Raw genomic sequence first — 15,921 nt, forward strand, 5'->3', positions numbered from 1 at the left:
TATATCATACAGAAGCATTTTCCTCATATACAAAACCACAAAAGTATTCAGTCCAACAGCCGGCTGTATACCCATGAGCCTTGTTAGTGAAAACTGGAAGAATGAAAAGTAAGGGGGACCTCACAGTTATAAATCAGCCACAAGCCCCTCTACATCTGGAAAGCTATATCACAAAGATGCTGATACAAATAACACGACCATTTCTGAGTATTGGAATTCATTGTAGTGGTTTCTCACATTCCCGGCAGGTCCCTTCTACCTCTGAGGCCTCATTCTTGTGAGTCCATAGGAAATTTGTAACTTAGTCGCCATATCTCATGCTAACCCTAACTATACCATATACTGATTTATAGGGCGTTTTAGGCCACGTGCACACATTCAGTATTTGGTGAGTTTACCTCAGTATTTGTAAGCTAAGGCCAGGAGTGGGTGATAAATGCAGAAGTGGTGACGTGTTTCTAGTATACTTTCCTCTGATTGTTCCTCTCCAGGTTTTGGCTTACAAATATGGAGATAAAAAACTGACCAAATACTGAACGTGTGAACGTGGGCTTAGAGGTTTTCTATAGCTCTTAAAGTCTAAGTATAATAGTCATTTAATTGTGTGTCTAAATTATAGTATCAGAACTAGGGGGTGAAAATGCATAGAATTATTGGACTATTGAGATGTTATTCAAGAAGCCAAAATCGCCCAGCTTTCCAGAAAAAAGAAGGGTTCGTTTTACGGGTCGTGAAGTGTGTAATTTGACTAGTCACAGTGATGTCCTAATAATGTGACTACTCGGTGATGTCCTAATCTTAACCCTCACATTTGTTTGGTTATTGGGTTACTATCAAACAGGAAACGTAATTGTTAACTACTCATTGCCTAGGTCACTGGCCGCTGCTTCAGTCTGTCCGAGCTGACCGGTGTCCTCGGCAAGGAGCAAGCCGCTTACAGTGGAGCTTACACGGATCACTGGGTCTCTCCAGCTCCGGTGCCTCTGCTCCGCTCCAGTAATGTAGAAGCAAAGCTGTCTCTACTTACAGTTTCGGATAGTTTACAGGGCAGGGGGGCACCATCCTCGGAGAGCAGGAAGCAATGAGACCTCGAAGTGGTGCACTACAGAAGATCAGTGTTGAGAATAACCCTATAACCTTATCAGTTAAAATAGATTGCCTTATGTTTCCTTTGTGAATTACAGAATTGCTTACATCATCCTAACATTTATGGTAGGTTGCTAATTTGGAAATTCAGCTGATTACAATGGAAGCTGCTGACAGTCCTATATGTATGGGGACTATCTTTCTCGCAACATTTGTCATCCAGTGAAAAAAAGTGTCAAGATGGATTTTTATCTCTGCAAATCTTTTTTCCAGTGAACCTATGCATCACCAGAGACGTCTGACTGCCTCTGATTCTTTTCTTTTTTTGTGAAATACGATGTAGGATTAGCTGATCATTGTGTGCTTGTCTATGGGGTAGCTGGAGACCATAGCTCATGGCCAAATGATCCTTCAGCCAACAGCTGTATTTTGTGTTAGTACAACTTCGATATTTGTGCTTCAGACTAAATCTATTTCTGTGCTGATAAAGCATTTGTTATAATCCACTGCAGAGACATAAAGGAAATTATGTCGCCAGCTTGTAAACCTTGTGTCATCATGTCATTCCAGCTTCTAATTGTCGGAGTGCTGCCAGTAATCCAGATTATAGATGACATTATGGTCCTCCACATGGACGCATTGTCGCTATCAGCTGCAGAGTAGCGCTGAATCATTTCTGTCATCCCACAAGTGAACAGCTGATTCCACAGACATTACCCTAATTTCCTGTGGACAGATAAAGTAACTGAAGAGGAAAATGGCATTAGTTCAGTGGCTTGTTCATCTACTGATAAAGCCTTGAACGCCCAAAGCAAACGAGACCAAAAACTGCCATTTTAGGCTGTGCCTGCAACTACTAGATCCTATATTACTAAATAATAATAATAATAATAATAATAAGCAAGCTGCTCTCAAGTTCAGAAGTGAGGGGCCGACTGAGAAAAATATCAACAAGTATGATGTATGTACAAAGCCCATAGCTCCTTGGCACACTGTAAATCACCGGCCATGGCAGGAATGGAAGATGATTTGTAGGCTGTGTAGCAGAACGCATGTCACCCATATTTAACAGCTCCGGAAGGTATGGTTTAAATTATGGTATTGCTTATATGCCTCCACATCCAGCACAGAAGACCTCTTGTCAAAAATTCTTAAGGCCGATTGCATAACTCAAACACTATGATGATAGGATTACTCCGAATTACTGGGAAGTATAGGCAGGATTAGTGCGGATGGATGCAGTCACTCAATGTCCTCCTGCCAGAGGTGTAAGGATCAGAATGGAAGTGGTCGTGTTTGCAGGATTAATCTTGTACAGTATATGGTAAATTCAATCCCAGTATTGCCCACGTACCTCATATTTAGATGTGTTTCCTCACGATACAGCAGTCATCTGTGTACCAATGATTTGTGTGCCCTGTCTGGCTCTATATAACTATAGAAGGTATAGTTTGGCCACCAGTATAATTTTCCCCTGTAGGCTACCAGCTTGGGACAAGAAAACTTGTAGAATCATAGAATGTTAGAGTTGGCAGGGACCTCCTGGGTCATCGTGTCCAACCCCTGCTCAATGCAGGATTCACTAAACCATCCCAGACACCAAAAATGGTGTCTCCCCATCAGGTCCTAATATTTTAGAACTGTTTTCTATCCAAAAATTTACATGTATATAGCAAGGTGGGCATCTGTGGCAGATCTGCTAGAGCACACATGTCAAACTCTCTGGCCCGTGGCCAAATATTTGGCCTGCAACTACGGCACCTCCCGGCATCGCACTTTCAAATGAATCGGCAATTGGATCCAGATACAGTTGCATGCAATGATGAAAGAGAAAGTGGTTCACTCCTTCCTCCATCATTCTCCCTATGCGTCTGATAACTCTGCACAGTTGGCGCAATCACATCACTATTTTGCCCCCACTGTGCTGAGCAATGCAGAGCTTCAGAGCACTCGCTGCCGAGACTAGAGCAGTCTGGGAACGAGAATAGGTGGCTTTTTTTTTTAATGCGGGGTCCATTATCTTTTAAGGAGTACTGTGTAAGGCCATTATACTGTAAGGCAATGCGGCGCCCACTATACTGTATAGAGAACTTTGGCTCATTATACTGAATAGAGGAATATGTGGAGCTCATTATCTTGCATGGAAGACTATGTGGGGACCATTATTCTGTATGGAGAACTACATGGGGCACATTATACTTTGTGGAAGGTTATTTGGGGATCACAGTTGCATCATCATATGTTGAGGTTACCGTGCTTTTCCGGGAAGGTTGAGGGGGGGGGGGTACAGTAGGGCCATCATACCATACATGTGGATGGTACTGTGAAGGAATACACTGTGTCTGGAGTTACTTTTGTTGGCATCATTGTTTATTACCTGTATTATTTATTAATTCAAGATATTTTTTTTTAAATCCTTTTGTTATTGCATATTTAAATTAAGCCATTGCGCCATATGCTTTTTACTGCTCTGGGATGACCTATTATACTAATCCAGTATTCCCCATTTGTAACTGTCTTCATTTTATTCTCAGATTTATTAATTAAATGTACTTTGTTCATGGAATAACCTCTTTGCTTCTATACTAAAGGTTCATTGTTATATTAGATAAAGAGAAACTTCCTCAATTGTAGACATTTTTTTTAATAAATATCTAGGCTGGCCCATGACTTTGTCCAAGTTTTTAATTTTGTGAAAAAAGGAGATGATCCAGCTTCCAAGCTTGCAAAAATTTATTGGATTAAAAAATATGAATCGATTCCATCAAGAGTGTAGACACAGCTATGTGTTTTGAACATCCATTATATCCTATTGAACTGCCAATTTTACTTTGGCTAAGGGTGCAAACCCTTATTGAAAGAAAGTAAGTTTTCTTATAGTAAGCAAAGAACAGTTGGAAAAGCTTTCCGTTGGGGTAACCTTAACAAGTAATGTAAAATTGGGGGAAAAACTGAGATGGTAACTACTTATCATTGCTTTGCTCTCACACACTAGCTATAATGTTTATTCAGTGTTTTAAGGCTTTCTCTCATATCGCTATTGTTATGCTGCGAGCTGTGCCGTTCCTTCACTATTCAGTGTCACTATAACATGGCTGCTCCATTCCCTGCTTCTGCTTTGTGCAAAATGGCCGTGGACATATCTTTTGGAAATTCACGTGACTTGAATAGAAAACTTCTTGACTCCTGAATTGTTGTAGTACAGCAGATTTGCTAAGATTTGACATGAGTTCTACTAGCATCAGAACGATTCACTCCTCTTTAGGTGAGGCTCATCAAGTAGATGTTTCTCCTTGGGCTATACTGAATGCATGCTGTTTCACCATGGTTCCTTATATAATTTATTAACATTCCTCCTCTCATATATAGAGTAGTTTCCTTTAGGAGAGCAGGGGTATGATTAAGACTAACAAATACGCGCTTAGCAATGTTACCGCCCAGTCTGGAGCTGGTTTATATAGTAAGAAACGCACATGTTTATTATCAGGCCTCACAACTTCTGTGAAAGTTTCTCCTTGGGCTTTGCTGAATGCATGCTGCTCCTCCCTGGCTCCTCGGGTATTATTTATTAATGATCATTCCCTCACATCTAGAGAAGTTTTCTTGGAGGGAGCCGATGTTCTGATTGATACCTCTAGATATGAACTCGCCAATGTTCTCACCCGGTCTGGAGCTGGTTTATACTGTACGAAGCGCATGTGTTTGTTATCAGACCTTACGACCACTGTGAGGAATGGTAATGGAAAGTGGACTTTTTTTTTTTCAGCTTGCACAATATTTAGTCAGATGGTGTTTCCAATATGAGATCTTAATGCCATTCATAATGTGACTTTCTGTGCATAGGATGAAGGACTGAACAATAGGCAGAAAAATATTTCTTGTTCATTATTTCAGATTGCTCATAGTACATGCTTAGCAATTAGACTTAGATGGCGCTGGCCCTAACATTACTTTGAGAGTAGACCATTACCATCATTACCACTGACCACCTGAAAGCAAGCAGATGACTATTTCCCATGAGAATGCTCTCAAATGATCACCAGCCATGCTCATCTACAATAAGGGTAACTTCACACTGGGCATTTTTGCTGCATTTTATATTCTTATTTTCAGCTGCTTTTTACATTACCGGCAAAGCCTATGAGATTCCAGAAATCGCATGCACACACATTGGGTTTTTGTGTGATCAGTATTTTGTGCTATGCAGCGTTTTTTTGACATAGGGCATGTCACTTCTTTCAGCGTTTTTTCAGTGTTTTCCACCCATTGACTTGAATGGATGCTGAAAAAACGCTGCAAATACGCAAGGTAGACTTTTCTTGCAGCGCATTTGCAGCAGAAAAGTCAAGGAGAGCCGAATGTGATGTCACACTCAGCTCTGCTACATCTAGATGGCAGGCTGCATGATGCGTTCATACAGCCTGTCATCCAGCAGAGCGGACCCAAAGCCCATTCACTTGAATGGGGGGTCTGACATTACAGTGTTTGACACGCTGTTATATGCATAACACCGCGGCAAACACCACTTCTGATCAGCAGGGAAATCCTCCCCGCCGGTCAGAGAGCCGCGCTACCCACGCTGTCAGAAGACATCGGGGAGCGCTCAGATGTGATCGGAGGTGTAAACTTCACCTCCGATCACTGGTGTCAGCTATTAGGACTACTGCTCCCATCATCTGACACCTACAGCCGCTAATTACAGTGAGAACAGGAACGGCGGATGGGAGTTTTCATCTGCCGCTCCTGCGCTGTAAATAAATAATTAAAAAACAAAAAAAACTGTGGGTACCCCCCTAATTTTGATAAGCTAGACAAAACTCACAGCTGGGGGCTGCAACCCTCAGCTGTCATCTTCAGCAAGGCTAGTTATCAAGAATAGAGGGGTCCGCACTCTTTTTTATTTTTTTTAATTTTTTTAAATTATTTAAATAAATAATGGCGTGGGGTCCCCCCCATTTTTGACAACCAGCCTTGCTAAAGCTGACAGCTGGGGGCTGGTAGTCTCAGGCTGGTAAGGGGCCATATATCGCCACCCCCCCCCCCCCACCCAGCCTAAAAATAGCAGCCCGCAGCTGCCCAGAAAAGGCACATCTATTAGATACCCCAATTCTGGCACCTTGCCCGACTCTTCCCACTTGCCCTGAAGAGGTGGCAAGCAGGTTAATGAGGGGTTAATGTCACCTTGCTATTGTAAGGTGGCATTAAGCCAGCTTAGTAATGGAGAGGTGTCAATAAGACTCCTATCCAGTACTAATCCGATTGCAGTTAAAGGGTTAAATAACCCATTCAGAAAAAAATAACACATTCAGAAAAAAGTATTTTAATGAAATAAAACACCACACAGTTTTGCAATCTTTTTATTATTCTGCCATTCCAAGCGAAGCCCTCGATCTTCTGTAGTAAAAATTAAAATATAAAGGCAAAAGTGTACTCCCTGATCCGTCGTAGTCCGATATAACGAGTGTCCCACGCAGTATCTGGGGGAAATAAAGCTTACAATGGGGAGCGCTGCTAATGAGACCGCTCCTGGCTGTAAGCGACTGGGGAATGAATGAGACGGAGCGGGCGCAGGCTCAGTAACGAGCGGTGACGTCACCGAGCCTGCGCTCCCTCACAGCCTGACCGGAGGTAACCTCTGCACCGTGGGAAAATGCCAGGGAAGAGGATACTGCAGGTGATGTATCTATTCTATTCTATCTATCTATTCTATTCGATTTTTTCTCTGTGTGCACTCAACTTTATTGGCATGCACAAAGAGAAAAAAAAAAAGCATGAAAAAAACGCACCAAAAACGTGGCAAAAACGCACCTAAACCTGCGTTTTTGGCACAGCTTCTTTCCTGCCATGATGATCAGGTTTTGCTGCAGAAAAAAACGCAGCAAAAACACCCTGTGTGAACTTACCCTCATATTTCCTAAAATAAAAAAACAAATTCTCAAAGCTTTGCTGTGAGCCCTATCTTGCTATATCCAAACATCTGTAAGAGATTTTAAGGTCAACATTACGGGAGTTAAAATTCCCCAATTGCCCATCTCCACTTCTCTTAATAACACGTATTGGTTAACTGGTGAGTATGAAATCATCATGTCGTTTGTCCAAAGCTTTCTTTCCATTCAGATCCTTCTTTCAGTAGTAAAGTATGGTGAATACTCTGGACTTCTTCTTGTATTGTTTGGCCTATAAACCTATAATTTGTAATAATAGCATGGCCATTTTATAGTATCATTGGAAAAGCTATTAATCCCCATAATTACTGTTTAGTGGGTTTAAATTTCTGGACTATATACTTCCATAATAATTTGGAGATTTAACATAAAATGGTCTTTGTGAGCCTCCTATTTTTATTTTTTAGCCTTATTGTACCCATATGTTCTTCCCATAATGGTCCATAATAAAGCTAAGCCTCGGTGATGTTACAAAGTACAACAGTGTGATGTGGACAGCTCGGTCAAAGGCGATAATGAAATAATGTTCTCACTTTCAGACATGGCTCTGAATGTCTAGGTGCCTGCACTCACTGCTTGGCTTCTGGGAGGTGTCCATTCTTGGTTCAGGAGAGATGACTCATGTTCACCACATCTATGCCTTATCTGTCCTACCATCACTGGCTTCAGCTCTGAATCTAGCAGGAATTTCTAAATACCTTTTCGTTTCATGCAGGGGAAATTTATGATCAAGGTTAAGTTGAATATGAATAGCGCAGCATTCCTTTTGTTCCTTCAGTTCTACACTGCTCGAATGCCATACATACCATTTCCCTGCTCATATTTTTTTTTTCTTCTCATTTACCCAGGGATTCTCAGACATTACTGCAACTACAGAATCAAATACTTAAAGAAAAAGAATCTGCTGCTGTGAAACAACAATCAAGTCTTCAGCAGAGTACACCACCTTCACCTTCTTTCCCTCCTCCACCTTCCATCCAGGAGCTCGAGGCCAGTCAGTTTATCACTTCACCGACACAAATGAGCGTTCTGAATTCTCACAGTTCTCCAGCGATGCAACCAGCGAGCTCCTTTAACTACGCTCGTCCTAAACAGTTTATTGCTGCTCAGAACATGAGTTCCACCCCAGGCTTTGTGACACCATCTTCTGGGTCTTCTACCTCCAGCCTTCCTTCTCCAACATCAGCACCTCAAAAACCGTTTGGTAGAGCTCCAGTGCCACCATTCTCTCAACCATTTTATCCAGAACCGGAAGCATTTTGGTCTCCAACATCATCATCACCGCCACCTCCTCCACCTCCTGTGATGAGTCCTACTGCAAACTATAGTAGTCAAGATCCATTTCCTCTTCCTCCTCCACCTCCTCCACTTCCAGGTTCTGCCCATTCACCATCCTACAGTCCATCTCTTTCTCCTACTACAAGAGGATCCAACTCTGGCTACAACCCTGCAGCCTTCCTTAGTTCCATGCTGCCATCCCAGCCATCACCTGTTTCATTCAATGAGCTTGGTCTTCCAAAAGGTGTAATGCCACCGTAAGTTTATACTGTACCGTAACTCTTCTTGTCATTTTTGTAGATCGTTTTAAAATGTTATAAGTATTGCATATACTATAGCAGAAATCATTATTATAACACATTTACTTAAATTACATGATAAAAACTGTTAGGTATCCAGATATCCAAATAATTGTACCATGAATGTGCTTTATCTTCATAAAATCTCTGTTGTCTGGGGTTCTACTTCTAAAGAGGTCTATTTTTCTAGGACTATCGCGATAGTCTATTTTTCGAGGACTATCGCGATCACTTTATTTTGCTGAATGATTTGTTAAAGGATTTGCAAACTTCTGGGACATTTTTCCTTTATTGCATTTTTTTAACTAATCATCACTTTTGTAAAAAAGTTTCATTTAAAATTTTTGAACATTTTGCTACAGCCTCTAATTATCACAGTACATAGTAGGTTGAGAAATCATGAAATTCATCATTAAAGTTTGTTTTGACAGTAAGGATTGTTACCTTCATGCCTCTTCTTCTGGATTATACCCTAAACTGATTTATAAATAAACTTTTTACCTTTATTGGTTTCAAATAAGCTTTAGACGATGGTTCAGGAGAAGAGAGATTAGAAACTCTGCTGTCAGAGGAACTCCCGATCTTTATTAGTCTACTATGTACTATGATACACAGAGGCTGTAGAAGAATAAAGGTCTAAAATTTTTGATGAAACCGCATGTCAAAGTAATATTTGGCCAAAAAATACAGGGCTAGAAGTAAAAAATAATGTCCAAAGGTATACATGTTGCGCTTCAAAGCTAGAGTGAGATTTGTGTAAAAGGCACATCACATAAAAGAAAAGCTCTGCAGAATATACTATTGCTACGGAAGTTATTATAGCTTAAATAATTTTAGTAAGAATGCTGCAATGCAAAAAGCCAAGTGCATGTGTTACATTGTATGTAAAACGCTAATTTTGGTGAGAGGCTTGGATGCAAGACCATTTTATCTAGGAGGTAGCTTGCTTCACCATTAACCAGGTAGATTAAAAGTCATTTTCTTAAATCCAGCGATCAAATAGTCTGTTGCGGACTTCTAAAAGATGTGTAACAGCACTCGCCTATCTTCATTAGTACAATATTCCAGAAAAGTGCAGCATATTTGCCCAATCCCACTTTTTGGCTGTTCCTATCCTGCCTGCGAACTGGTACAGCCAAAAAGGTGGGTGCAGTGGCGTGCTATACCGCAAAGCCGCCACTTCCACCTGGCATCTATGGGATACAGACACCGTTAAATACAAAAGTGGAGCCGTCGGTTCTCTCTTCCACCATTCAGCCTGCACATCTGAGTTTCAGTGCAGCAGCCATGATAATGGTACTAGTTCACACTAGAGCCTCAGTTCACACAGTATACAGAGCCGAGCATCATGGCAATGGGGCTAGGTGAGCATTTTTATTTTGTCGGTCAGTATTTGGGAGTAAGGCTGCAGGGCCATCATTCTGTGTGTAAGGAGCTGCTGGGGTATCCTGCTGTGGGGGCATCATACTGTGTGTGTGTGTGTGTGGGGCTGTGGGGGCATCATACTGTGTGGGGCTGTGGGGGCATCATACTGTGTGTGTGTGTGGGGCTGTGGGGGCATCATACTGTGTGTGGGGCTGTGGGGGCATCATACTGTGTGTGCGTGGGGCTGTGGGGGCATCATACTGTGTGTGTGGCTGTGGGGGCATCATACTGTGTGTGGCTGTGGGGGCATCATACTGTGTGTGTGTGTGGCTGTGGGGGCATCATACTGTGTGTGTGTGTGTGTGGCTGTGGGGGCATCATACTGTGTGTGTGGGGCTGTGGGGGCATCATACTGTGTGTGTGTGGGGCTGTGGGGGCATCATACTGTGTGTGTGTGGGGCTGTGGGGGCATCATACTGTGTGTGCTTGGAGCTGTGGGGGCATCATACTGTGTGTGTGTGGCTGTGGGGGCATCATACTGTGTGTGTGTGTGGCTGTGGGGGCACCATACTGTGTGTGGGGCTGTGGGGGCATCATACTGTGTGTGCGTGGGGCTGTGGGGGCATCATACTGTGTGTGTGGGGCTGTGGGGGCATCATACTGTGTGTGTGTGGCTGTGGGGGCATCATACTGTGTGTGTGGGGCTGTGGGGGCATCATACTGTGTGCGTGGGGCTGTGGGGGCATCATGCTTTGGGGGCATCATACTGTGTGTGTGTGTGGGGGGGGGCTGTGGGGGTATCATACTGTGTGTGTGTGGGGCATTATATTTGTGGGGGAATTGGACTGTTAGAGAGACTATGGGGTCATAACACTGTGGGTGCATCATACTGTGTGGGGGCATCATACTGTGTGTGTGTGTGGGGCTGTGGGGGCATCATACTGTGTGTTCGTGGGGCTGTGGGGGCATCATACTGTGTGTGTGTGTGTGTGGCATCATATTTATGGGGGAATTGCACTGTTAGAGAGACTATGGGGGCATCACACTGTGTGGGGGGCATCATACTGTGGGTTAAGCAGTTGATCAAGGTACATCCTAGTTTATACTTAAGGGTAAATAACAGGAGGGTTATGATTTGCAGCTTTGGTACAGTTTTGTATGGTGCGATTAGTTGCTACTGATAAGAATACATGTCCCAGTAAGGCATATTACTAAGTATTAGTAGTAGGAGTGAGGCCGCATTCTTAACTCTGTTAAATATTAAGTGATAGAATAATAATGAGCACAATTAAGCTTGACTTGTCAATTCGACCCCTCACAACAGTAACGGTCTCTCACGTGGTCCCTTGGAAGAATGATTTGCCCACCCCAGGCAGTGAATGGAGATGGGGACCCTATTACAGCATAATCATTTAACATTATGATCGTGTTGACTGACTGAGCACTTATTTACTGATACAAATCCATAAAAGTTCGAAAAAAGTTGAACAGTTTTAGAAAAAAGATTAAACTAAAAGTGGAAAAATCATTATTAGTATGCAACCAGCAAGGAATGTGACGTGTGTATTGAGAGCAATCTGGATGTGGTTATGGTCAGGATCACATGTAATGTCCTATTTCCCAGAAAGCAAGGTGCTGCAGTCCTGCCTGCAATGTGACGGCTGGATATACGGTAATCATTTAATACGCTGTGCTTGGCGCCTACCCGTAATGTTTATCAGTATCTGATATCTCGGAGGCACAATCTATCCGAGCTTGGACATGACTCAATTTTCCATTATTTCCCTTAGGGAAGCTGGATTTGTATCCTCTCCAGTCAGAGCCATGAATATTAGTAATGGAAAAGTATTGCAAATGTTTATTTTTAGAATTTACTATTGTGAAGGTGGCAATTATAGTATCAGTATGGATACATTACTGTGACCAGTACAGGGTTCAGGGACTAGAAATGTCATTTCAACATGTTTAATTCCTTCTTTAAAGGGTCTGTCACCCCCTCCCCCAACTCAATTTACTTAGTACACAGTCATATAGGGGATGTAGCCCCCATAAAAATCCTAGCTTTAGTGTTCTAATTAATTCTTGACTTTAGGCTGCAGAAACCACTTGTTAATATGCAACTTATGGTGCTGGGTGCCTCAAGAAAGACGTGCTAACTTTGGGGGCAGAATGGGGCACTGATTATTGGGCCATGCCAGGGGTACACCAAGCCAGTTGCATATTGATTAAACAGTGTTTTTGGTACTAAAGGCAAAGACTAGTATGCTAAAGGTATGCTTTATGTAGGGGCTAAATCCCCTATATGACGGTGTACTTAGTTTCTTTTGGCTTGGGGGTGTCAGACTCCCCTTAAATTTGTACTAGGTGTTACAAGTTGAGGTTGTTTCCTACAGACTGACGCTGACCAGTCAGTGCTGGCATGTGTCCGACTGTATAGAGACACACCATTTCGAAAGGGGTAATGGCAGCACCCAGCTCTCTATATGTTCCTACATTTTCAGGAGTAAGAACAATGGAACGGCACAATACAGAATTATATAAATGCACAGACCCCGTATTGTCACATTATGTATCTGCTATCCAGAGAGCTCTGCTGCTCTTTATATGGTTCAGCTGACTGCCACCAATTTTTCCCAGACTCTTGTCTAATTTTTATGAAGAATTTGCATCCATATCTCTGCATAAGACTACTAGTAGTGTTCTGTATGTGAAGACTGTGCTGGATGAATAGTGCAAGTGACTACTGTCATGTTCTGTTTCCTCTGTTAGTGGCTTTCCAAAGAAAGCTGGCCGGACTGCCCGTATAGCATCTGACGAGGAGATTCAGGGGACAAAAGATGCCGTCATTCAAGATCTGGAGAGAAAACTCCGCTTCAAAGAGGAACTTCTAAACAACGGACAACCGGTACTATTATGGGTGATGTCCTCCTACTGCCTGACTTTCCAATGAAGTTTTAGGACACTTAAAGGGGTTCTTCTTGCATTTGATATTGATGACCTGTCCTTATGATAGGTCATCAATGTTACAATGGTGGGAATTTGAAACCATCACCGATCAGGTGCTAGCCGTTTTGGTGGTGGCCGGATGAAAACATTGAACAGTTCTGCACTGCATTTCTCCATTCAGTGTGTAACGTCTGCTGCCAAGCACTGCAGAACATCTCCTATTCCAGAGAGAAGGCGCTGATCTGCTGTACCTGACAATGGACACTACACATTGCATAGAGCTGCTTAGTTTGAGTCTTTTCAGTGTTTTTATACAACTTCTGCTGGAGCTTTTAACACCTAATCAGTGTGAGTGCTGGGTGGTGGACCCCCATTGATCTGATAGTGAGGAGCTATGTCAAGGACGAGTCATCAGTATCATGTGCTAGAGAACCCCCCCAAAAGTAGACTGACATCTTGGTGCCTGTAAACCATTGCGATTGATAATTGGCAGTGACCTTGCAGCATGTAATTCAGTGCTGCCCGTTTTGGTTAGAAAATGTCCATCACGACTGTCTCATAAATGGACATGAATGAAGACCACAACACGTCTGTCGAATGCCTTATTAGGGAAAGCGAACATTATAGCGGAAAGTGCCCTACGTGGGACCATTCTATGGGCCACAACAGTTGATTTTTCTGTTTCCCATTAACACTTATCTGAATAGAATTTGTTAGTTTGTTAATCTACTTTTTTTTTTTTTACCTCTCCTAAGAAATTAACATATGAGGAGAAAATGGCGCGACGACTGCTGGGTGCTGACAATGCAGCAACAGTTTTCAACCTCCAGGAGCCAGAAGATGATTATAATTCACAGGTAGAAATTAATCTGTTTCTCCTAAACTGATCAATGACTGCACCTATAGGAGGAACACACGTTTTACTGAAGGGCTACTGGGCATACATGAAGGCAGCCTCCCTGTGTGCCGAGTGCAAACAGGAAATCAATAAATGTCCCAGAAATAACCGTCTCCGAATAAGCAGCCACTTGGCACCTTCACTGCTTCTTAGTTCATAAAGTAACAGAGGTAAAGATGTATTTCGAATTTTCGGAAGCAAGTTATGGCTCCATCATTGAGTACAGAGGTGCTACATGTCAGCGGTTCATCCATAATGTGTGTTTGATAGTTTAGCCTTTACCCTTGTGCATGTGCACGGTCTAATTCTTACAGAAGAAAGCCCCCCTAATTGTACAGGAGTCTCATTGCCTTTAGGTTTTATATAGTGTGCATTTTGTATACCTAAAGGGAACATACACTGGCATTAAAGAGGTTGTTCAGGACTAAGTATTATTTTATACTATTTATCTCAGTGGAATGTATTTTTGTAATATACGATATATCTTCTCATGGATCAGCTCTTCTAGGTACCGGCCACGTGACAGGACATTGCCAGATTATGTACCATCATGAAAATTATTTTCCCTGCTGGGGCTTTGCGCCACAAATTACTTGTCATCCTAAGTAACACTTAGAGCGTCATGTACATTAGCGTGATTTATTTATTTATTTTTTTAGACCTGAACAATCCCTTTTTAAGTGTTTTTTATTTTTTATTTTAACATAGCCTGCATTTAACACAGCTTGAATGCTAGCTCAAATAGATATGTATAATATAAGTGAGTACATATTCAGCTTTAAAGATGCAGTCCACTGCATTTCTATTGCTGGCTTATCCTTGGGGTAGGCGCCTATCTGCTGTTTCTACAGTGGCCAGATGTGATCAGTTGCAGAGCTGCACAGCTCGCTCGCGTGTGCAGAGCTGAATCTGCAATACCTCGCTGCGGCCATTGTACAGGTGACGGAGCTGTGCTGTTCCTCTCAGCAGCTGATCACATCCGGCTAATGCTGGCACCAGGAAGAGCTGATCGGCAGGATTGCCAGGTGTCGCACCCCCACCAGTCTGATATTGATGATTAATCTATCAAAGGATAAGCCATCAATCTAAAAGTAAGGGACAACCTCTTCAAGTGTAATCTTCTGCACCACTATCATTGATTACATGGCAAGAAGAATACAGATCCTGCTGCTTTTCTAGAGGGTCGCTCAACAATCCAATGAGTTTGTGCCAGTTGACCCTGACAGATGATAGGGTTCAGGGAAAAGGGCATAAAACTCCGAACTCATGCCAGATTGGTAGTCTGCATCTAAAACTTTTAAATTTATTGTTTTTTAAGAAAACTCCCACACCACAGTGCAGAAATCTCTGCTCTCAGTAGAAGGGCGTGTGGCGATACAGTAACCATTTCCATTCTGTAAGCTCTCACCTTCTTTTCTACCTTTGCAGGAAGTTTCCTCTGTTTCCTCTCTTGATGCTTCTGTAGAGAGCCCTCTTGACCTGCAGAAGGTTACTATCCCCCTGGCTTTCATCTCTGCACTTACACGGACCCTTATTCTCACTAAACACTCTACATTGTGTTGATTTTGGCTGTTTTAACATATGATGTCATGAGGTGCCAATGACTTTATTATTTTGTGTAACCTTCTGCATTTTGGTAAGAAAATGGTTAATTATGTCACCGGAATTAAAACCCTGTGTGTGAAGACGGCATCAGTCCTCACGATGTGCCCGTCACGCATGCCATAAAACGTTTTATTTGCATGACGCCACTGTTTTGTTTAGTTTCACTAAACGCCTTTGAGTGCGGCACCAGCTAAAATCCACCTGTATTGACTCAACCTTTACTGGTGTCCATACATGAACTGGTTTTGTGTGTCTGCGCTGCGTCATCCCCAGATAACCATGTGGAGTGTGATCATTTTCCCCAAGAAAAGTAATAGAAAGTCTAGGGGAACGCCATATGATAGAAATACTACTGGCAACAATAGCCCAGTAAATACCTGAAATTCCTCACCTAAAAATAGTCATCCCATGTTACCTCCTTATTGTACGGTTATGTACATAGTCTTACCTGCATTTATGCCTTCTGTGCTCCATAAGCAAAATGCCAAAATGTAGATGG

At 42.4% G+C, this 15,921-nt stretch overlaps 1 protein-coding gene across 3 annotated transcripts in view; it reads left to right on the forward strand.

Annotated features, from left to right (window-relative positions):
• PALLD (palladin, cytoskeletal associated protein) overlaps positions 1–15,921 on the forward strand; it is a 549,209-nt gene that overhangs the window by 499,644 nt on the left and 33,644 nt on the right. For 2 of the 3 annotated variants that reach the window (XM_077279475.1, XM_077279476.1), the window contains 3 exons: positions 7,880–8,566; positions 12,743–12,878; positions 13,675–13,776. In XM_077279475.1, the coding sequence (XP_077135590.1) occupies positions 7,880–8,566; positions 12,743–12,878; positions 13,675–13,776 (925 nt within the window). Of the gene's footprint in view, positions 1–7,879; positions 8,567–12,742; positions 12,879–13,674; positions 13,777–15,245; positions 15,306–15,921 lie in introns of all 3 variants that reach the window. The other variant, XM_077279477.1, reaches the window with a different exon arrangement.

Source organism: Ranitomeya variabilis, chromosome 1 (assembly GCF_051348905.1).
Source record: "Ranitomeya variabilis isolate aRanVar5 chromosome 1, aRanVar5.hap1, whole genome shotgun sequence".
Taxonomy (NCBI): Eukaryota; Metazoa; Chordata; class Amphibia; order Anura; family Dendrobatidae; genus Ranitomeya; species Ranitomeya variabilis.